This window comes from Aedes albopictus, chromosome 2 (genome assembly GCF_035046485.1).
Source record: "Aedes albopictus strain Foshan chromosome 2, AalbF5, whole genome shotgun sequence".
Lineage (NCBI taxonomy): Eukaryota > Metazoa > Arthropoda > Insecta > Diptera > Culicidae > Aedes > Aedes albopictus.
This window is the reverse complement of record NC_085137.1, coordinates 499,038,090-499,062,563: the sequence shown is the minus strand read 5'-3', so window position 1 is coordinate 499,062,563 and position 24,474 is coordinate 499,038,090. Positions and strand designations below refer to the sequence as shown.

General features: G+C 41.0%; 1 protein-coding gene across 6 annotated transcripts in view; it reads right to left on the bottom strand.

The window, feature by feature from the left end:
* Window positions 1–24,474, bottom strand: part of LOC109410295 (uncharacterized) — a 65,681-nt gene that overhangs the window by 20,108 nt on the left and 21,099 nt on the right. For 3 of the 6 annotated variants that reach the window (XM_062854380.1, XM_062854381.1, XM_062854377.1), the window contains exons 2-12: window positions 18,267–18,435; window positions 17,999–18,193; window positions 17,674–17,904; window positions 17,393–17,545; window positions 11,864–12,043; window positions 11,612–11,809; window positions 11,417–11,554; window positions 11,219–11,365; window positions 11,075–11,161; window positions 10,818–11,006; window positions 10,556–10,753 (exon numbers count right to left, since the gene is read on the bottom strand). In XM_062854380.1, the coding sequence (XP_062710364.1) occupies window positions 10,556–10,753; window positions 10,818–11,006; window positions 11,075–11,161; window positions 11,219–11,365; window positions 11,417–11,554; window positions 11,612–11,809; window positions 11,864–12,043; window positions 17,393–17,545; window positions 17,674–17,904; window positions 17,999–18,193; window positions 18,267–18,412 (1,862 nt within the window). In that variant the 5' untranslated portion in view covers window positions 18,413–18,435. The remainder of the gene's footprint in view (window positions 1–10,555; window positions 10,754–10,817; window positions 11,007–11,074; window positions 11,162–11,218; window positions 11,366–11,416; window positions 11,555–11,611; window positions 11,810–11,863; window positions 12,044–17,392; window positions 17,546–17,673; window positions 17,905–17,998; window positions 18,194–18,266; window positions 18,436–24,474) is intronic. The other 3 variants (XM_062854379.1, XM_062854378.1, XM_062854382.1) reach the window with 3 other exon arrangements.

The window sequence follows — 24,474 nt, the reverse complement described above, 5'->3', positions numbered from 1 at the left end:
CACAAAATGGCCGCCACAATGGCCGACTTTGGTACCTACCCACGGTTTCGAGGGCACAAATCGCTTCGTAAACAAAACCAGCGCACCTGATCTTCTTATTTTAATCATATTACAAGTGAGCAAAAACAGAATAATAAAATGCTTTGTTGAGTGAAGCTTGCTTCTTGAGATTTGTGCGTTTGAAATTTTGATTGGCACTGTTGAAGCGGGATGTCAAGACATTTGTCCTTAATGTGACTTACGATAAAAATGCTGAAGTCATTCTACTCGACATGTCTAAGTCTTTTAATAGGACATGGACAGCTCTTAACCAACAAAGCGTGCGTACGATGCGACCATGCCTAGGCAAGTCCACCCTAACAATGGGAGGCCACCAGCTTACTGGTGAACTGACGCGATTGTGGACCTGGCCTTAAAAGTAGCTATAGCAGAGGCTCCCAAGATGTTAAGGTCTGCTATGCAGCAATGCTTGGACGAGGGAGTTTTCCCAGAAGTATGCAAGAGGCAGAGCCAAAGGCGAGGAAATCACCCGGAGACCCGTCGGCATATAGACCAATATGCATGATTTACACGTCAGGGAAGGTGCTCCAAAAGATCATCCTTAATAGAATGTCGAGGCACACCGAGGGTGTAAATGGTCTCTCGAGTAGCCAATAAGGCTTCCGAAAGGGGAGGTCGACCGTAGCCGCTATCCTGTCGGTTACAAGAACCGCCGGGAAAGCACTGGAGCTTAAGAGATGGGAAATTCGCTACTGTGCAGTAGTGACTCTGGATGTAAGGAAAGCGTTTAATAGCGCCAGTTGGCCAGCTATTGCCGATGCGCTCTTGCGTCTGGGGTACCTAGATTCTCGGAAGTTTCTTTCCGAATCGAGTACTAGTTTACGACACAGAGGTGGGCCGGAAATGCTTTAACACAACCACCGGAATCCCGCAAGGTACCATCCTGGGTGCGGTGTTATGGATTGTCATGTAGGACGAGGCGTTGAGGTTAGAGTTCCCGGTGGGAGTAGAGATTGTCGGCTTTGCTGACGACATTACGCTCGAAGTCTACGGTGAGTCGATCGAAGAAGTGCAGTGAATACCACCCACTCGATCAAGGTTGTGGAGGCTTGGTTGAGGACCAGGAAACAACTCCAATGAGGTGATGGTTGTAAACAACCGGAAGTCGGAGCAGCAAGCAATGATCAATGTAGGCGATTGCACTATAACTTCGAAGCGCTTCGTCAAACACTTGGGGTGATGATCGACGATAAGCTCACTTTCAGGAGCCACGATGATAACGCCTGTAAAAGAGCCTCCACAGCTATTGCGGCACTGTCCCGGATGATGTCCAAAAGCTCTGCGGTGTACGCCAATAAACAAAAGCTTCTGGCTAGTGTCGCTACGTCCGTACTATTAGGTATGGAGGCCCGGCATAGGGTACCGCGCTAAGCATCGAAAGCAACCGTGGTAAGCTGGAACGTACTTGCCTGAGGGTTACGAGCGCGTACCGTACCGCCCAGACAACCAGTCATCGTATAAGATGTTGCATAAGATGATAAAGTGGAGGCCATATGCGTGTATGCCTCCATTCAGGTGCATGTAAAATGTACGCATATCGCCTCCACTTTATCATCTTATACAACATCTTATACGATGACTGGTTGTCTGGGCGTCTCCCACGACACGCTCTGCGTCATCACTGGTATGGTGCCAATTGGCATCCTTATCAAGGAGGACATGCAGTGCTTCGAAAAGCGCTGCACAAGAGGCATACGCAGGACTGCCCTGATGGTCTCCATGGTCAAATGGTAGCGCGGAAAGGAGGTGGACCCATAGGTTGATTCCGAGGGTAGATAGTTGGATTAACAGGCGTCATGGGGAAGTTACATTCCACCTGACACAGGTCCTTTCAGGTCATGGTCGCTACGTCGGAACACAATGCGTGACCGCATGCTTGCTACATACAGGGAGGACACAACTCCGGATAATCTTGTCCAGAGGATGTATAGGGATGAAGAATGCCGTATCAACGGCTACCACCCACATCGTCTTGGAGCTACAGAGGAGGTGGTGCGTGGACTCGGAGAATGGTTAGTTCAGATGCGGTACAAGAGATGGTCCAGGGGTTTGGAGTCGGCTTCGTAGGTCATGCCGATGCCCTGCGGTCGAAATCAACCCTTACTGCGATTAAGTGGCCGCGAAGAGAACGTTCTGATAGCGTTGCTGTCGTGGTGTCGGTCTACTGGATTGGATCCAAACCCGCGGTTGGAAAGGGGTCCCCGGTAAGGACCGGGGCAGGTGGAGATCCTACTGTCAGCATGCTTCTGGTGCAGCTGAATCGTAGTGATACCCTAGCCTTCAGCAGGTCAGATCTGGATGCACGTAGGCCTCAGTTCTTGATGTCTGCAAAACAGTTGGGCACGGGCGTGGGGTTGACTCTGCCCGCCTTTCGAGGACAAAGGGAGTGGTGAGGACCACTCGGGAAACTGACTAAGCGCCAGGGTGCTCCCCTGATGGACTCTAAAAAGCGAGTTATCGATGTTCGTTGCTGCAGGCTACGTAGCTATCCTTGAGGATGCACTAGCCCCTCTCTGAAGCAATGCCTTCTTGGTGGTTCCGGAGAGACGAAGGGTTTGGCGACCATAGGAATGTTGTTTAGTGGGTCGAGGATAGAGTAGTTTTGGCTTTTACTTTTGTTGTAGAAGACGGCCTTAACCTCATACTACCCGGGGGTTTGGGTCTGTTGAGCAGATTTCTCCCCTATGGTTTAAAAGAAAACAAAAATAGCCATGTTAATCGAGTCCTGGGGTGAATCGAAGTCCTCAGACCTCAGGGTCATATCTGATTTGCACCTTCCGATTCTGCTTTCGTGGAAGCAGTCCATCTTCCGTTTCGTATCTTTATTCGCTACTTCATCTGCTGCAAAACAGGGTCCATTGGCATGGAGCGAAAAGCTGGAGCTCCGCTCCACCAAATTACAGGAGCAGGATAAAAACAGCTTCCTGCAGGCAGCAATTCTGTTGCCCTCCAACGATCAGTCGCTGAACTTTTACGAACATCTTATCCCAGTTTTGCTACTCGATACTCTGATGGATTTCTTTCTCGATTCTCGCTCCGCTGTCTGCATAGGGGTAGCCGATAGGCGGTATCCCGGAAGTCAGTATGACACTGTCCCCACAGTATTCAGTATTCTCAGCCGAAGCAGCAGCAGCTTTCATCGCAGCTACAACCCCTTCTGATGGGTCCATCTTAGTTCTAACTGACTCAGCTAGCATAATATTAGCACTACACTCTGAAAACCCGACCCATAGTTGGATTCAGGGAATACTGGAGTATGCGCTCGTTGACACAGTTTTACGTGGATCCCTGGACATTGCGAAGTCCCAGGAAACGAAAAGGGGTCAATGGGGAAGATTGAAGTCACCTTCCTCGATGCACTTTAATCGCCAAATTCGCTACCGTCTTGATTTGATGTTGCCTGGCCCTAAGTATTCGGAGAAGGTCAACCACAAAGTTCGCTCGATTCCTGAGGAAGGTTGGCGTCGGTGGTGGTAAGCGTGGTTGCCTCTTACGTCTAACCTTATTCGGTCGGGGTTTGATTCCCGGCAACGGCGATGGGATTTTCTGAGACATAAAATCCGTGATCACGACATCGCTCTGATAGGAAGTTAAGCCGTATGTCCCGGCCCATGTGTAGATGGGTTCGATATGTAGGGTCCCAGGTACGGTGGCTGCCTCTCTGTGCGTCGGAATTTAAGGCTTAGCTCATAGACCCAGCCGACGTAAAACACAACCATTGGCGTAACTAGAGGGGGGGCCAGGGGGGCCAGGCCCCCCCCAGAATCCGCCAGGCCCCCCCCCAGAAATTTTTCATGACTTTATATATGGAAATTAGAAAAAAAAATCTGAAAGCCACTGTCGTGGTGACAAACATAGATCTATATTCTTAATTTAGTTGAAAATCGGAGTTTTCGACTAGCGAAGTTGGATTTGGAGAAAAATCCAACTTCGCTAGTCAAAAATTCCGGGTTTCAACTGCACGTACAGTAATAGCAATTTATTTGGCATAATATGTATTTAAATTGGCAGTTATTGGAGACAATTCTCAACTTGTCACTCTTTACCAGATCATTGTCCAAAATGGTCTATGTAATTAGTTAGTTTTGTTTGGAAATATTATTTAATCAGAATTATATAAAAAGCAATACTTTGTACATCTTCTTTTTTAAATCGTTGAGAAATTAAATCTAAATGATAATTTCCAGGAATTCCTGGATGGGTATCTTTAAGAATTTTTGAATTTTCTAGCAACATTACTGCAAAATATGGTTAAGTGATTCTTTATGGAAATCAAGTATCATGTGGGAAAAAACTCTGGTTGAATTTGCAATGGAATTCCAGCAAAAGTTTGTGAATTCCTAGTGAGAATAGATGTACGTAGCTGAAACGTAAACGCGAGTGTATTCATTAAAACCATGGTGGAAGTGATTTCTAGTCGGTCACTATTAATTTCTTTTATTTCGTGGGGAAGGGGTATTTTTGCGTGTATCAAACAACGCACAAATTCAAATGGTCATTGAGGAAGTTTTAATATATTCAAAAGCTGGTGCTGCAAGATGTAATCGTAAGTTTGAAGGTATTCATGATTGGGCTTGTAAAAGACTTGGTATTCATGAGATAATTGTGAAAGAGTTCCTGGATGACTTCTTGGAGAATTTCTTGGCTTCTATGTACCTCTAAAATCATCTAAAAGAATTTCAATACAAACCGCTGGAGGAATTCCTCTAGAAATCCTTCAAATTATTCAAAAAATCTACAAGTAATCTTAAAAAAACCCTGGGGTGAATCCCTGAAAAACATTATTAACGGAATACTGTAATTGTTTAACTAACCGCTGTATAAATTTAAAAAAAAATCCTGAGAGAAATTTCGGAAGAAATCGTTACAAGAATTCTCGGAGCAATACCTGCAGGAATCCCTGGAGTTATTTGTAAATGTATACCTTCAGAGAATTTCAGGAAAAAAAATCTGAAGAATCTGCATCAGAAATCCCTGTAGAAATTACTAGAAATTTTTTTAGATGAATCCTTTGAGGAATTTCTGGATGCATTTCTGGAGGAATCCTTAGAGTAATTCTTCAAGAAATCGCAGGAGGTGTTCCTAGATGTATTTCTGGAGGATATCCGGGAGAACCTTCTGGAAAAATTCCATGCGGAATCTCTGGAAAAGTTCCTGGACTAATGCCATTAGGGGATTTTTTTTTATTATCGTACAAATTGGTATGAAGTTTCTGAAGGTTAATGAAATTAGGTAGGGATCATATATATTTGAAAAACTAAATTGAAAAAAATCAGGGTCGCCTAATTTCCGGAAAACTCCAGTGAAAATCAAACATTTTCCACAGACACCACCTACTGTGAAAAATCATAGAACGAAGCATCATAGGCACATTTTTTTTGTGAAAACATAAGCAAATTTACTCAGCAATTCCAAGATGGATTTCTGGAGGAAATCCTAGAAAATTTTTTGGACAAATTCCTGGCGGATTCCCTGGAAAAGTTAATGGATTGATTGATTGATTTGTCTTTTTTAAAGAGACTTTCAGCCCTTGGCTCCAAAGTTAATGGATAAATTTCTGGAGCATTAGAGAAATTTCTGATGAAATTCCAAGATAAATTTCTAGAAGAATTCCCAGAGGAATTTCTGGGAAGAATCCTTAGAGGAATCCCTGCAGGAATTTCTGGTATATTCTTGGAGGAATTCCTGGTGGAATTTCTAGAAGAACCCGTGAAATAACTCCTGCACGGATTTCTAGAGGAATCCCTGAAGTTGAAATTCATGGATTAATTCCTAGAGGAAACCTGAAACAATTTCCGGAGGAATCCCTTGGAAAAATTCCTATAGAATTTCCTGAAGAATCTCCTGAAAGAATATCGGAAGCAATCTCTAAAGGATTTCCTGCAGAAATTCCTGGAGAGATTCCTGGATCAATTTCTGAAGAAATTCCTGAAGAAATACCTACGGTAAATCTTGGTGGAATTTCTTGAGGAGCCCCTGGAGACACTGCGGTAGTAATTTCTGAGGAATTCCCAGAGGAATTCCTGAAGGAATTCCTATATGAATTCCTAAAGGACTTTCTGAAGGAATTCCTGGAGTATTTCTGAAGAAACCTCATAAGGAATTCCCGCAAAATTTCTTAGAGAAATTTCTACAAAAATTCTTGAAAGAATCCCTGGAGATATTCTTGGAAAGAACCCTGGAGAAATCCCTGAAACAAATTTCTGGAGGAACCTTAGGAGGGATTCCTGGAGGAACTTCCGGACAAGTTCCAGGTGGAATTTCAGGAGGAATTTCTAGACAAATCTTTATAGGAAATCTTGGGAAAATTCCATGGAACTATTCATGGATGAATTCCAGGAGGAATCCCTTAATCAATCCATGGAGAAATTTCTGAATATATTCATAGAGAAATTCCTAAAGAAATTCCTAGAGAAATTCCTAGAGGAATCCAGAGAGGAAATTCTAATGGAGTTCCAGGAGAAATTTCCAGAGGAATTTCTAGAGGACTTACAGGAGCAACTTCAGAAGGAATTTCTAGAAGAATTACTGGAGAAATCATCGGAGGAATTTCTGGAGGAATCCATGAAATAATTTCTGGAGGAATGTGTAGAGGAAACCTCGGAGAAAAAATTCCTGGATTAATTCTTGGGGGAAACCCTGGAAGGATTTCTGGAGGAATTCCTGGAACAATTCCTGAAGGAAATGCTGTACGAATTTCCGAAGAAATTCCTGGAGGAATTCCTGGATCCATTCCTGAATAAATTACCGAAAGTATTACTGAAGAAATACCTGGGGTAATTTTTGGTGAAATTCGTGGTAGAACTCCTGGAGGAGTCCGTGGAGAAATGCCTGGATGAAATCCTGGAAGAATGCCAGGAGGAATACCTGGAATAATTCTTGAATAAATTCCAGAAAGAATTTGTGGGGAAATTTTTAAAAGAAACCCTTGAGGATTTCCTGGAGGATTCCTGAAAAAATATTTGAAGGAATTCCTAGAGATATCTCAGGAGGAAATCATTCAGGAATCCCAGGAAGAACTATTGGAATATTTCTTGGATAAACTCCGGGAGGAATTCTTGGGGTAATTTCTAAATGAATCCCTGGAGGATTTTCTAGATAAATTCTTGGAGACATTGTGGTAGTAATTTCTGAAGGAATCCTGGATTAATGCCTGGAGGAATCCCTATAGAAACCTCTGGAGGAACTTCTGAAGGAATGCCTGGAGTAACCCCTGGATAAATTCCTGGAGACATGCCTGTATCAATTCCTGGAGGAATCTCGAAAAATTCCTTAAGAAATCCCTGGGGAATTTCCTTTAAAAATCCCTGGAGAAATTCCTGGACTAATGCCTGGAGTAATCTCTGGATACATTTCTAGATGAGTTCGTGGTGGAGTTTTCAGAAGAATTCTGGGAGCAATCTAGTGGAGTTTGGAGTTTTTAGAAAAACTCCCGAAGCAATCTCTAGATGAATTGCTGGAGAAACTCCCAGGAGAAATTTCTAAAGAAACCTCTTGAAAAATTCCTAGAGGAATCCTTAGAGAAATTTCTAGAGAAATTCTTGGAAGAATCCCTGGGAAAATTCTTTGAAAAATCCCTGGAGGAATCCCTGAAGCAATTTCTGGAGAAACCTCAGAAGGAATGCCTGGAAAGTTCTGGACAAATTCCTGCAGGAAGTTCTGGATAGACTCCTTGCGGAATCCCAGGAAGAATTCCTGGATTAATCTGTAAAGGAATTTTTGTGGAAATTCCTTTGAACTATCCCTGGAAGAATTCTTGAATGAATTCCTGGAGGAATCTCGAGAGAAATTCTGGAAGCAGTTAATGGAGGAATTTCTGAAGAAATTCCAAAAGAAATTTCTGAAGAAATTCCAAGAGAAATTTCTGAAGAAACTTCAAGAGAAATTTCTGAAGAAAATCCAAGAGAAATTTGTAGAGGAATTCCTGAAGGAATTGCGGTAGTAATTTCTGAAGGAATTGCGGTAGTAATTTCTGAAGGAATTGCTATGGGAGTTCCTGGATCAATTCCTGGAGGACTTTCCGAAGGGATTCTTGGGGTAATACTTAAGTAACCTCTTGAGAAATTCCTGGAGGCATCCTTAGAGGCATTTTTAGAGAATTACTTGGAAGAATCCCTGGGGGAATTCTTGAAAAAAAAAACCTGGGGGAATCCCTGAAACAATTTCTGGGAGAACCTCAGGAGGAATTCCTGGACAAATCTCTATAGTAAATCTGGGGGAAAATCCGTGGATCTATTCATGGAAGAACTGCAGGAGGAATCCCTAAATGAATATCTTGAGAATCCCTGAATTATTATTATTATTAGCTTTATTAGGGAGATTTTCAGCCCGAGGCTGGTTCATCTCCACTCCAAATCCCTGAATGAATTCCTGGAAGAATCTCTAGAGGAATTCTGGAAGGAATCCATGGAGAAATTTCTGAAGGAATTCCTGGAGAAATTTTTAGAGGAATTCAGAAAGGAATTTCTGGTGGAGTTCCAGGAGGATTTTCTGAAGGAATTACTGCAGGAATCATCGTTGGAATTCCTGGAGGGATCCATGAAATAAATCCTGGAGGGATGTGCAGAGGAAACCCTAGAGAAGAAATTCCTGGAAGAATTTTCGGAGGAATTCATGGAAGAATTCCTGGATCCAAACTTGAAAAAATTCCTGGAGTAATTCCTGAGGAAATACCTGGGGTAATTCCTGGAGAAATTCTTGGTAGAACTCTTGCAGAAGTCTCTGGAGAAATGCCTGAATGAAATCTTAGAGGCATGCCAGAAGGAATACCTGGAATAATTCTTGAAAAAAAAAATCCGGGAGGAATTTCAAAAGGAGTTCCTGGAGCAATCTCAAGATTCATTCCTGATGAAATACAAAGTTCGATTTCTGAGGGAATTCCAGGAGGATTTTCTGAAGAACTCTTAGGGGAACTACTGAAGAAACCGCTGAAATTCCTGAGGAAATCCTGAAATCCTGGATTAATTCCTGCGGGAGTTTCTGAAGGAATCCCAATAAGAGTTCTTCTAGAAATGTTTAAAATAATCTCGGATTTCGTTTTTGTAAGAATAACAGAAGAAATTTCCGGTGAATCCCTGGAGGAACTCTTGAAGTAATTTCTGAAGAAACCCGATGAGGAATTCCGGAAGCAAGCCCCATTAGGAACTCTTTATGGAATCTCAGGAGAGCTTTCTTAGCCAATACCTGGAAGAATTTTTGTAGGAATATTCCTGGATAAAAAAATGAAGAAATCAATGTCTGCAGTAACTGTTGAAGGAATACTAGGATCCCTAGTGAAGCGGACCTGGTAGGATGGTTAGAACACTTGACTATCACACCGAGGACCTGGGATCGAATCCCACTCCCGACAAACTCGCAAAATGTGAGTTCTTATTTCGGAAGGGAAGTAAAGCGTGGGTTCCGCGATGAACTAGCCTAGGGCTAAAAATCTCGTTAATACACATAAAAAAAAACAAAAAACTAGGATCCCTAAAGGTTTTTTGTACAAATTTTTCAAGCAATTCTTGGAGTGTTTTTTAAGAATCTCTAAGTAAAATTTTCTAAAAGAATTTCTGGAATACATTCCTGCAGAAATACTTCGAATCATTCCAGATGTAATTATTGGAGCAATCTATAGTGGAATTTTGGAAGGCATATATGGAGATATCCCTGTAGAAATCTCTGAATACCTGCAGAAATACCTGAAGGAAACTTCGAAAAAAGCACTGGAACAATTACTGGAGGAACCTCTAAAGATATCCCAGGACAAATCCCCGAAAAAATGACTAGTGGAATCCCTAGATGAATTCTTGATTGAATTTCTGGAAGAAGCCAAGATGGAATCACTGAATTAAGCTATGGAAAAAAATCTTGAAGGAATTGTTCGTACTCATATAGTTTACAAAACTATGAACAAATCTGAAACAGTCATTTTTATTACTTAAAACTACAATACTGTTTTGCATATTCACATATCGGGCGCCCATCCCGCTTAAAATTCATCTCAAGTCAGGCCCCCCCTGGGCCCCCTCCAGGAAAAAATCCTAGTTACGCCAATGCACAACTGGCGCTGAACGGTGCTAGTTGGCCAGAAAGAAGAATAAGAGGAAGGAAGAGTCGCTTGGCGTGATTTCCTGGAGCTTGAGAAATGGAAGTATGTTAAGGTAATAGAGAAGTTGGGAAAGTTGCACTACGTGGACGATGATCGTGTATGGAAGCGTCACATCGACCACTACGCGAAGTCGAATCGAACTTGCAAGCCCACAGGAATCTACCAGAGATGCCGATTCTGCCGAACGTGCCTACATGACCCGATGAGTTCTCTGCTAATTTTGTATTCAAAGATTTCCAAGTAGATTCAAAACGGTAAGTGGCGTAAGTTTCATTATTTTTAAATGTAGGAGATAAGTGTCGGGTTAGTGTTAGTGTTTGTGTCATGACTCTTGGTACTCGTTTATATGCGTGTGGTTTGTTCCAGGCCGGTGTCCCTAGTCTGAGATTCAACTTTGTTACTTACATGATATTGGCGGTGTTGGAAGGCGAACTCATATCATTTGGAACTTTCACTACGACTGGATCTTTCGTCAGTACAGAGGAAGAAGTTAACCTTGACCCAACAGTGTTCGCCGAGTCGTCAACTTCCCTTGCATGTTGCGTCATGGATGATCGACCATTGATACCATATTGCCCTTCCAGATAAGTAGTATGTTTAAATCTAAAAAATGAAGACATGATTATTGTCCATTCTGCGATGAAATAAGTTTTTTTAAAGGGATTACTCATTGTCAACCGCATCGAAGTGCATCCCAGAACCAGTTGGAACTTCAGCAATTCGGTGGTGTATTTGATCTTGTCCTTCCAAATTGCTCTGATTCCGTCGTTTCTGCTGTTTGGCCTTTGTGAAAACATTGTCACGGTTGTATAAAACACGGTTGGCCTTAGTATTTCCTGAAGACATAGTTGTATTCCTAAGGTGAAAAAAATTACCACAAAAACTCCTTATTTGCCGGGTAAAACTAGATTACTGTTTACTTACGTTTCTTCGCCAAACACATTGCTGTTACGTATCTGGAGCTGCGTCTCTGCATTGTTCAAAGTAGGAGTAGTGTTTTGTGGTTGCAGACTACGGATGAAAGACTTTACAAAATCGGATGTTACCAGATATTTGGAATCAGCTCACCTAGAATCCGATTCAAAATCAATCATATCCGTAGGATCTTGGCATTTCGATTTCGTCGTTCTAATAAAATAGTCAACGTTTTCAATTTCTGGCTTTAACGAATCCACAGTTTTTGAAGTATCCATTCGTTCCGTGTACAGGGAAGGTCTGCAATTAGTTTCCTTGGGTAAATGAAAACGAAAATGTTTATCAACTTACACGTTGCTTAATGAGATGAGGGACCAATCATCACATATTTGACTGTTCTCTAAATGTGTTGGTTCAACCGATACGTGTAGTGAGCAGTTTTCCGTTTTCTTGTAACTGTACCCGCATCCATCAACTATCTGCTCATGTCTGGATCAGCAAATTCGAAAATTAGTAAGATGTATTCTGATCAACATTGTCACTTACATGGTACTGGGGGTATCGGAAGACGAACTCATTTTGTTAGCAACTATCTTTAAGCCTGGATCTGTCGGTACTACTGAGGAAAAAGTTAACCTTGAATCAACAGAGTTCACCGAGTCGTCAACTTCGCATGCTTGTTTCTTCAAAGATGTTTGGTTATCAATGTCATATTGCATTCCCAGATAAGAAGTATGAATTAATCTGAAATCGACAACATTATTCATGCGAAGAAATAAGTTCTTTGTCAGGCATTACTCATTGGCAACCGCATCGAGGTGCAACCCTGAACCAGTTGGAATGTCAACAGGTCGGTGGTGTATTTGATCTTTTCCTTCCAAATTGCTCTGATTCCGTCGTTTTTCCTGTTTGGCCTTTGTGAAAACATTGTCACGGTTGTACGAGACACGGTTGACGTAAGTATTACCCACTGTTTCCCTAAGATAAAAATGAAGATTTTCTTGTTGAAGTAGCATGTGATAAAGATGCAGCTGTTCAAACTGAACATTATATATAGGTATCAGAAGGCCGGCTCCAGAGGCACGTTATCCTCCATTTGGGACATTTGTGCCATTTTGAATGAATGTGTCGTTCATAGTTATGTGGATACGATAACGATACGATACGATAATGGCACCATCTATTGTTTTGTGCAGTGGACCATGATGTTGACATAATCCCGTAACACTGGTAGATCACCTTACGCTGCGGCGTAAGATCTAAAAAAAAAACAACGGAGCATGCACCAGTGGAAACGGGGAAGAAACTATTCTCACGAAAAGTTTCAACGCCCGAATCGGGAATCGAACCCTCACCCCATATCATGGTGCGATTATAAGCTTGGTGACCCTAACCTTATTAAAATTTGATCCAGCTGTTTTTCTGCTTGGTTGCTTTAAATGTAAGAGCATTCTAGGATCCAGTATTCATATACAGTGTGTTAGGTTTCTGAGTGCAAACTTTTTAAAGGGTGATAGTGGACCATAAATGGTGAAAAAAATTGTTCTACGCATATGGTCAAATCTCAACCGTTACGTAGTTATTGAACTTTCCATGTTGTTGATTATTATTGCTATAACTTTAAAATGGTCAAACTTATCGCAGCTTTTTTTACCCTTATTCGAAAGATTATTGAATTTTCTATCGAATGGCATCTTTGAATCGATTGGTTTAGTTAAATAACTAAGTTTTCTAGAGCAAAATAGCTCAAAAGCAGTGTATTTTAATTTGTTTTTGCCAATTATCTTTGATAATTGCGATTTTGAACCGCAAATGGACATTCGGTTTCTGGAGGTCCATGATACTTTATTGTATAACACAATTTTTAAAAATATATTACTGTTGAGAACGTAGGGTAAAAATTGACTTCGTCATTTGCGGTAATTCCTGTCACATCAGACGGAAAATACCCAATTATTACAGATATTCCGACTTACCTTTGCCAATACCTTATTACACTGAAATAAATTTTGTTGTCGTTTCCACCGAATCCATGGTAGAATTAAGAACTGTACCAACAATTTTCAACCGAATGCAAAATTCTGTTAATTGTACTGAAACATTGTCAATATTACCATGCGTGTATTACTGTTGACTAAAAACATTCTTGGTTCTACTATTTGGGCATTGTAATTTCGACATTCAAGTCTACATATGTTGCGCGTCTTAAATAAACATGGTCAAATATACAATGTCAAAATAGTACCTAATATCAAGAATGTTTTTAATCAATGGTACTTCACGCATGGTAATATTGACAATGTTTCAGTACAATTAACAGAATTTTGCATTCGGTTGAAAATTGTTGGTACAGTTCTTAATTTTACCATGGATTCGGTGGAAACAACAACAAAATTTATTTCAGTGTAGCTGGAAGCAGAAAGATATACATTATCTATAACCAGCCTCTTTGGCACTGTATACCGAATAATTAAACTAAATTTCAGGTTTACTTAAATTTACTCGGTTTGCGTACGACGAGAGCACACCAACGCAGCAGCTAGCCGAATTGCTCTGCCTCAACATTCAATTTTCATTCCACCAGTGGCTTCTGTTAAATAGAGTTTTAGGTATATTTTGTATGGGGGAATTGTCCAGAGTCCAAAAATGGCGACCAGCATATCCAACATGGCGGTCTAAAATCCAGGAATTATTTCACAAATGGAGGAGAACGTGCCTCTTGAGCCGACCTACTGGATACCTGAAAATCCAAGAAACGGTGCTCTTACAAAATTATATTTTGAGGATTTCTTATATTGAACGCAAAGAATCCAACTACATACTTTATTGTACAGTTGCTGATTTAAGGGGTTATATATGATGAGGTCGAGCACGAAACCGATTTTTTATTCATTCTTTTATCTTGAAGTATGGGTTCTTAAGAATGCTATGCCAAATTTGCATAGAGATCCAAGCAGTACAAGCAAAGATGTAGCGTTTTGCGCCTCGCTCCCTTAAAGGCGCGTAGTGCAAACTTTAAACTTTAAACGTGATTATCGCGGAATTATGTTTTTCAAAAACGTCGATGCGGTGACTACGATTGCGGCAACAGTTCTCAACCGATTGCAACCATTTTTTTTTAGTGTTCACTATTTATGTGTCGTGTCCTTGAACGATCAGAATATTTAAAAGTGTTTTTGGTTTTCGAACGAGGACTGTTTTTTTTTCAGAAAAATCTTTTTTTTTTCATGCAAAAATGTATGAAAAAAAAAATCATAACACTGATAAGATTTTTTTTACATAAATAGCGAACACTCGAATCCCAAGAGGTTAAACTGATGATGTTAATGATGATAATGATGATGATGATGATGATGATGATGATGATGATGATGATGATGATGATGATGATGATGATGATGATGATGATGAAGATAATGATGAGGATGTTGAAAATGATGATGATGAGAGATGAGATAATAAAGAGTGATGAGTAATGATAGAGTAGAGATGAGAGAAGAATGATCGTAGATGAGAGATGAGAGACGAGTAATGAGACATGAGCGGTAAGAGATGAGAGATGAGAGGTGAAGGATGAGAGATGAGAGGTGATCGATGACAGATGAGAGGTGACGGGAGAGTTTCGGAATGAGAGATGAGAGGTGAGTGATGAGAGATGAGAGATAAGAGATGAAAGGTGAGAGATGATAGATAAGATATGATAGATGATGATGAGCGATGAGATGATGTGATGAGGTAAAAGATGAGAGATGAGATATGAAAGATGACATATGAGAGATCAGAGATAAAAGATGAGAAATGAGAGAGAAGAGGTAAGAGATGAAAGCTGAGAGTTGAGATGGTGATGAGTAATGAAAGATGACCGGTAAGAGATGAGAGATGAGAGGTGAGAGATGAGCGATCAAAATGAGATGGTGATGAGCGATGATATATGATAGATGAGGGATGAGAGATGATAGATAAGAGATGATAGATGAGGGATGAGAGATGATAGATAAGAGATGATAGATGAGACATGCGGGATGAGGCATGAGAGATGAAATATAACCCGGGAGCGGTCGCGTCGTGTACTGCGCATTTTTCATGGTAATGCACGCTTGTGATACACAGCGTGAACGTAGTGCCATTGCAGGTAGTCAAAGACGCGACTGCTCGAGGGATAATGATTTTTTTTTTTTTTTTTGTCTTTATTATAGAGACTTTCAGCCTGGGGCTGGTTCGTCTCTTGGGATAATGATGATGATGATGATGATTTTTATGATGAGAAATGAGAGATTGGTATTACTGTGGTGAAGGTTAAACCAATATGTAAAACTTAATTAAAAATGACAAAGAAGGTGGTTGGAAATGAGGATGATTGTGATAGTGATGATTGATAATATCGTTTTTAGGACGGAGGCAATTGTAATTTGTGCTGTTGATGTCGTGGTTGAAACGCGAAGTTACCCCACACGCGATATTCGATTTTACTCTCTTAATCTAATCTTAATCCATATGGCAAACCTAACGTCGGACGTAGTGCGCTGGACGGTGGATTTGGCCCTCTATCTAGCGCACTATGCCCGACGTACGTCTGACGTACGGTTTAAGGACAAGGTATTTGGAATACATTGCTCAAAATTTCTAGAGCACCGTTTTTAAGAACCGTTGAACATATTTGGATTAAAATGCATCACGCTGTTGACAACCACTGAACAATTAGCGCGATGCATTTTCATCCAAATCCGTTCAACGGTTCTAAAAAACGGTGCTCTAGAAATTTTGAGCAATGTACTCCAAATACCTTGTCCTTAAGGTGAAACATCAAGAAATCCCATTGCAAATTTGCATATGAACTTAGAGGCACGAATCTGATGAACGAAGCATCGAGCCAAGCCGCACTTGTTTATTCTGGCTTTGCTCACTAGCAAAAGGAGGCAGCTTTTCCAAGTGGAGCACATTTGTTTACGAATTTTCAAGATTGGTGTTCTTGAAAACTTGAGTATTCTCACTGTCCAAGTTGACCATTGTGGCAGTTTCAATTTTTGTATAGATCAAGCTACTGTATGTATCTCACCGTGTACCAAAAGTTAGGTTATTAGGTATAAACTTGGCTTAGTTATAACCGCAAGTGCCTAAAATACACACATGAAAAATCTGAAATTTCCACGTGACTTAAACTATCAACGTACGTAAACATTCCAAGATTGGATGGCGAATATGCCTCAATTTTACATCTATCCTGTAAATTCGAATTGGTTGCACAAGATGTCAGTTGACCTGGTACGCAGAAACAGTTTCAAATTTATCATATAACTCTCAACTTGGTGACATAGCCGAGAGGTATAGTAGTCCGTGCCTCTCAATCAGAGGACTTGTGTTCAAATCTAGTTCAATATTTTATTTTTATATGCTTTATCTATCGATTCGGTTCTAGTGATTGCTTGACGCTAAGAACAAATACATTTTATTTTGGGATGTCCTCGAAGACGTAAATTTACATGTTTTGACCTCTAAATTTGTGTCTTTGTAGACGCTCGTATATGTCAGGTTCAGGACACCTAAAATTACGTATTTTTTTCTGGGTGTGTAGGTACACTTGCCCAAATGGTACAGTACCCTATCTTTTTGTAAATTGCTTTTGAAATTTAAAAGTAAAATACTTTCAATAATTATATTTTCCGCAATTCCCATTGAAATTCATTTGTAATTTTATCAGGCAAAAGTATTTAAAAAGATTCACTGGAATTCACAAAGGCATAAAAAAATGATATCCAAACAAATACCCGATGTCAACTGAAATTGAGATTAACAAATGGATTCTCACACGAAAATCAGAAGAAATTTCTCATAAACTTTCCAAAAGAATTTCCGAATAAATTTCAATAGAATTTTCAATAGGTATTTCCAAAAGAGTTACAGAAGAATTTTCCCTAGAATTTGCCAAATGAATTCCCAAAAGAATTGCCAAAGGAGTTTATCGACATATTTTTTTGAAAAACTAGCGTAAAATTCACCTAGTTAAAATTCACGAAAATAAAAAGTATAAAAAGCTTAAGAAAATGCCGAAAAAGATTTCAAAGGAGTTCCCAAAAAACTGCTATAGACATTTCCGCAATTTCGTCGAATTAATTACTAAAGCCATTACCAAAGAAATTGCAGAGAAACGGCTACAAAATAAAATAACAAATTTGAGACTTTTAAAAAATGCTTGAGAAATTCTCCAAGGATTGAACCCAGGATATTCTGCATGGGAATCAGTAGTCACAAGACCACCAAGCCCGTCTGTGTGGATCGACCCAACCCGTTTCAGAGATTTATCTACATTTAGAGTTTGATCATACTTACCCGCTGCCATACGTTGTCCGTGTAGTACTATGAACTTCTGAGTCTGGCGGATGTAATCGACTATTTGGATTGATCCTTGTCGGCAGTGTTTCTTGAACCGAATCTTCTGCAGGCCTGTGAGCGATGCCTTCGACTCGTTTTTCTGTGCTTGAGCTAGAAGAATGATGGATTTTAAAATGAGCGTCATGACTTACGAAGTAAATACCGTCACGGAAAAAGAGAACAACCAAATGACGTATTTTTTAAATAAATGTGATCTAAAGCAGTTACGACATACATACCCGGCCCTTAGAACATTCGACTGTATGTCCTCGGAATTTTTTCCTATGACTGATGCACGTAGATGCAGTTCTGTGCTGGTTGCTGTGTCAGCATTTTGCTGTAGTAGTTGAATATCTTGTTTTGAATCATCCTCTTTCCGTTTCATCGCCTGTGTGATCTTCGTGAAAACATTTTCCTGATTGAACTGGACCCGAACTTCGAAATTATCGTTAAATGGTCTTATTGTTTCCCTAAATTGAAGAATAAGTATTTTTTATTGTATTTTATAAAATAGCATATGCAACACGCTTTGCAATTGAATTTCCACACATTTTTGGAACTTACACTGTGCTTTCGATAACCGTTTCAATTTTTGGTTCCAAATACTCCTCTTGATGAGAAGAAGTTGGCAATGAGTTTTTTAAATCCTCACTCGAATCATCCGCGGGCTTCACTGTGGTGTCCTCACCTCGTTTCCGTTTGCAATGAATCGGGTCATCAGTGTCGAATAGAGCTTCATGCTTGGGTGTATGGTTCAGCCTAAAATAAGAACACTTCGCTTATTTTTTCCCCGTTTCGATCAAATTTGACTGAAATCAGAGAAACAACTCACGCTTTTTCGCTTTCTGCTTCGCGGTGTGGTATGTGAGGAGCGCTTAAAATGTCCGCAGCTTGGTCATCTTGTTTAAAATCAATGTGAATTCGCTTCTTCGCTTGTTTGGCTCTTGTGAACACATTATCTCGGTTGTAAAAGGCCATTGCTCAACGATCGGATTGCATGTCTGCAAGAGAAACAAAATCAAGCATAATCATGTTAGCTTAATGGTTGGTGATTGATTAACTTATTGATTTCATTTATGTAGTTCGACATTTCTACATAGATAAGGCAGAGTCCTCAACTGTACGCCATACTTTTCTGTTCACTATTGTTTAACTTCAACCTCGCGAATGTCCTTCATCTTATTCTTCTTCTTTATGGTTATATGTCCCTACTAGGACTTAGAATGCCTCGCTTCAGCTTAGTGTTCTTTGAGCACTTCCACAGCTATCAATTGGAGGGCATTTTTTGCCTGTCATTGCATGCATTTGTATATTGTGAGGCAAGCACAATGATACACTACATATGCCCCATATGAATACATATGAAATGCTTAGAACGCATTGTGGATCATAATATCCGTGATGTTCATCTGGCCAACTTGTCTCTTTATGTGAACCAACATGCCTACCAATCTGGTAAGTCCACTGTGACTCTTTTACACAAGGTTGTTTACGATATCGAGAGGGCACACGCTCAAAAGCAATCATGCTTGGATGTTTTTTTAATATATCGAGGGTGCTTTTGACAATGTGCCATTCGATGCCATATTGGAAATCACACGGATTCATTGTATGTATATCTCCAATGATTTGCTGTTGGTTTCATCAAATGCTCAAAAACCGACACCACTTTTGGACATTACGCCACGCAGCGATTAGGAAATTGAGTGTCAATATGGCCGAGTTAAACATCTATTATTCTTTTTACGGAAAGGCGAAACCGTAATGTCGTTCGACTTTTGCGTCTCTATGATTCCGAAATCTATGTGACTGAAATGTGGAATTTTTGATTCCAGGCTTTTCTGGCCCTTTGCCATCATGTACTTTGTCTTAGACACAATAATGACTAATCCGATTCGCGATGTACGTTTCCGCCATCATCTCAAATTTACGAGAAATAATATCAATATCATCAGCGAAACCAAGCAGCTGAACGGACTTCGTGAAAATCGTTTCACTCACTCTCCTAATTATACACTCTAAAGCAATGTTGAACAGCAAGCACGAAAGACCATCACCTTGCCGTAACCCTCTGCGAGATTCGAAGGGACTCGAGAGTATCCCTGATACTCGAACTACGCACATCACTCAATCCATCATCGCCTTGATCAACCGTGTCAGTTTATCCGGGAATCCGTATTCGTGCATAATCTGCCATAGCTGTTCTCGATCGTTGTATCACACGCCAATTTGAAATCGATGAACAAGTGAATGTGTGGGCACGTTGTATTCGCGGCATTTCTGCAACACCTGGCGGATGGCGAACATCTGGTCCGTTGTAGCGCGTTAACCCATAAATCCAGCCTGATATTGCCCCACGAACTCTCTTGCAATCGGTGATAGACGGCGGCATAAAATTCGAGAGAGTATCTTGTAGACAGCGCTCAGTAGTGTGATCGCGCGGTAGTTCCCGCAATCCAACTTGTCGCCCTTTTTGTAGATGGGACACACGATACCTTCCATCCATTCCTCGAGGTAATACTTCCTCCTCCCAAATCTTGGTAATGACCCAGTGTAGTGCTCTCACCAGTGCTTCTCCACCGTATTTTAGAAGCTCCAGCGGCTTTGCTGTTTTTCAACCGGCCAACCTCCTCCTCAATCTCTTGAAGGTCAGGGGCCGGAAGTCTTTCGTCCTGTGCACATACTCCAAGATCTGTTACCACGCCACCTTCGGTACTTGCAACGTCGCTATTGAGGTGCTCATCGTAATGTTGCCGCCACCTCTCGACCACCTCACGCTCGCTCGTGAGAATATTCCCGTGATTATCTCGGCACATGTCGGCTTGTGGCACAAAGCCTCTGCGCGAGCGGTTCAGCTTGCCATAGAACTTTCGTTTGTCCTTAGCGCGGTACAGCTCTTCCATCGCTTCGCGTTCTCGTTCTTCCTGCTGGCGCTTCTTCATCCGGAAGACTGAGTTCTGCCTGTTCCGCGCCTGTTTGTAACGTGCCTCATTCGCTCTCGTAGGGGAACTGCGGCCATAACGCCCATAGGGGGCAAGTTGCGCCACCCTTGTTTTAGGCAAACCACGTTATTTTCAGTACTTTTGTCAATTGCAATCGCTAAAATAGGAATAAAAATGCTTCTTCACATTTGAGTTTACATATTTTTACTTAAAAAATTGTACAAAAACATCGAAAAAAGATTTTGGTTACTTTTGATGTAATTTTAGCCTGTGAGATAAACTGATGGATCGTAGTGTGCTGCGCCCGAGACGGTCGCAAAAATTTTCGCTCCTCGTGTTTTCTCGCGCTGTCCGTCAATTTTCCAAATTTTGGCTGATGAAATAACTGCAATCTGGATAATTTTATTACGTATTTCAAATTGCAAATTGGTTTAAGTGTGGTTCTAGTGAGTTTTAAACGTTGCTTGCAGTTCGTCGGTTCAAAAAGTTGTGCATGAAGAAAGAGTTAATAGTGAGTGAAGAACCTGTATGAATAGGTGCATCACAAATGCTTCCGAAATCGTTTTTATTGCGCTGAGGAGTAGTGTAGTAGGGTTAAGAGTGTGGTGTAGTGGTGCTTATGCAACGAAAATGGTGAAAATTTACGTAGCTCATTCGAGGTACTGCAAGTGTTATTTTGGCCTAGACTTTGGCTAATGGGTACCAACGCACTAGAAGCGTTTTGACAGTTGTCGTCAACCACATATGGCTTGCTGTGATATATTTTTTTTATTGTGAAAAGGGTTTATTAGTGACGGTGCTGAATCATGAAGCAGTAGAAATTTAACAAATTTCTGATTATTGAAAGCAGCTGACATCAATCGAGTGGACGTGAGGATGGATTTGGTGAGATCGTATCATATTAAATAACTCAAAACATACTTAATGCAAAAACTTCCCTGAACATTGTTTCCTTGCATTATTTGTTGGGGATAAGCTTTAGTTTTGTTTCGTTTCAGAGGGCGAGTAATGGCGCTTAAACCTAGGCTTACATTAGCCAGGGCACAAGGGGGAAATACCTGTGTCCCTTCCCAGGAGAACTCATGGAGTGTACACTAACCCTCTTAGCCAAGTCACTCCCAACGAATATCGAATATTTATAACCCAAACTATATATGCTGAACGGTTGGTACGAGATGTCCCCGTTCTATGGCTTAAAAAAATCAACAACGCTGCACAGTAGGCCTGGCCGCTTTAATGTTTGAAATACATCTCCGATGTGCTCCAAACATTAATAATGACAAGAAAAATGATAGAATAAGTCGATTCTATCATTTTCCAGGATTCTTTCAATGAATGGCTGTGTATGTGTAGACTAGACTAGACTAGACTAGACTTTTGATGTAATTTTAGCCTGTCAAATGTTTGCACTTTTTTACATAATTTAAAAGATTTTTTTCTCGCTATCCCCACATACTGTTTTGCACACTCCCATTATTTGTATACCAAGCGGAAAAAGTATCGAATTTGACCCTTACAACGTTTTTACAAGAGTCCAAACTTCTGAGGCATATGTGGGGTAAAATGCCCACCCCTAGTTATTTACATTAAAATAGCCATTTAGATCCAAATTCTGGCACAAATTATATAGAACACAAGTTGGAACCAAGCAACAGCACATTTTTACTATAAATGAGTTCACTAATCACACAGCCATGCGTCATTTTGTGGTAATCATTGATAAAACAGCTCACTATGACGTTTACATGGAATAGACCCATAATTACAGGTGATCCATAATTATGTAATGTCTGTTTACCATTCACGAACAATAACAGTTGACAATAAACCAGGCGCGCAAGTATATAGACATAATTTGGCATCCTGGCGTTAGCTTCGGCTAGTGGCGCGTTTTACCCCGCATTAAAACTAAAATTCTGAAAATCTAACTTTTTTCAAATTTGAATTTTTCAGTAGTAATACATAAAACTGGTTTATGGTTTCTTCCATTTGGAAGGAAATATGTTGGTGCTTCATGTTAGTGTCAAAAAAATGTGTATTATAAAGTGTTTCGTGGTTAAAATTGGACTCTTCCTTAACGTGGGCGTCTTACCCCCAGTTCCCCTACGGTGTTACAGCATTCTCGCCCATGCTGCATTCTTCTCGTTTTTCAACTGTTCACATTCGCCGTCGTACCAGGCAGTCGTTTCTGTGATTCGGAGTCGCGAAGCCTAGTGCTGTAGCCGAGGCGGATCGGATGTCCCTCCAGCCATCTTCAAGTGTAGCTGCGCCAAGCTGCTCTTCCGTTGGTAGGGCCACTGCTAACTGCTGGGCGTAGTCTTGAGCCATTTCTACGTTACGAAGTTGCTCGATGTTGAGCCGCGGCGGTCGACTTCGACGCGTGGTGATAACTGTCGTACGTAACACTGCGGCACATAACATAAGTGGAACTTCATAGTCACAGCGAAGGAAAAAGTTGTATCCTTTTCCAGCACGCGAAACTGGTATATCTTTTATAAAAGGCGTCGAACTGTCATTTGTTTTGGTAAACAAAAAACATCTGATCCAACCAGTATTCCAGTTTTGGTAAAGAATACAGGAACGAAGATTGGCATCTGAGACATGCGCAAAACTAGTTGCTGTAAATCCACTTACTTATTTTGTCATATATCTATTGGAATCTTCGAAATAACACATCCACGTTTTACACATTGATCTCCCTTTATATTTAAGGCTAGAAAACGTATTTTTGACTTGAGTTTACAAAGTTTCATCACAATTTATATCATATTTTAGATCTCCATGTGCTGCCAGTCTAGATCTATGAGGTCTTTGTTTTACTTCACAGCAATGAAAAATGGTATACATGCTGAAAAATGGTATGGAAATAATGTTATAACCTGTTATAACGCATTTGACATTTCGGTGCCCTGTATACCAGCGTACGGAATCGGAAAGGCATCAACTTTTTGAACCAGAGTTCCACTTATGTTATGTGACTGCGGTATGTGCGGACGTTGGTTATATCCGAGAAGAATTTACCGTCGATTAGAACGTGGTTGATTTAGTTTTCTGTTTGATGGTCGGGTGATCTCCAGGTGGCTTTGTGGATATCTTTACGGGGGAAGAAGGTGCTTCGGACTACCATACCACGGTAGGCTGCAAAGTTTACGCATCGCTGGCCGTTATCATTCGATACGGCGTGCAGGCTGTTTCGCCCGATTACCGGTCTGTACATTTCCTCCCTTTCTACCTGCGCGTTCATGTCGCCGACAACGATTTTCACGTCACGCGGCGAGCAACCATCGTATGTTTGCTCTAACTGCGCGTAGAACGCTTCTTTCTCGTCATCGGATCTCCCTTCGTGTGGGCAGTGGACGTTAATGATGCTGTAGTTGAAGAAATGCTCTTTCAAATTTATTGTTCAACATTGCACTCGAAGGAGCGATTAGGAGGTCAGGCGTGCAGAGGAATGGCTCTATCATCACACGGTCGCACATGCTCCTCGGTTTTGCGGACGATATTGATCTCATCGGCATCGATCGTAGGGCAGTGGAGGAAGCTTATGCTCCTCTGAAGAGAGAGACAGCGAGGATAGGCTTGACGATTAACTCTACCAAGACGAAGTACATGATAGCGGGTAGAGACAGAAGCAGGCCTAGTGGTGTTAGTGCTGAGGTAGTGATTGATGGGGAAGTGTTTGAAGTTGTTGAAGAATTTGTTTATCTTGGAACACTTGTGACATGTGACAATGACGTTTCCCGTGAAGTGAAAAGGCGTATTGCAGCTGCGAATAGGGCCTTTTACGGATTGCGTAGCCAGCTTAGGTCCCGTAACTTGCAAACGCAAACAAAATTCGCTCTGTATAAGACGCTGATTCTTCCGGTTGCCCTCTACGGTCACGAAGCGTGGACGTTAAAGGAGGTAGACCGAAAAGCTTTTGGAGTTTTTGAGCGCAAAGTGCTGCGGACAATTCTCGGTGGGAAACAAGAAAATGGAGTGTGGCGCAGACGCATGAATCACGAGTTGTACCAAGTGTACGAAGATGCGAATATTGTGAAACGTATAAAATACGGCAGACTTCAGTGGGCTGGACACGTAGTGCGAATGTCGGAAGAA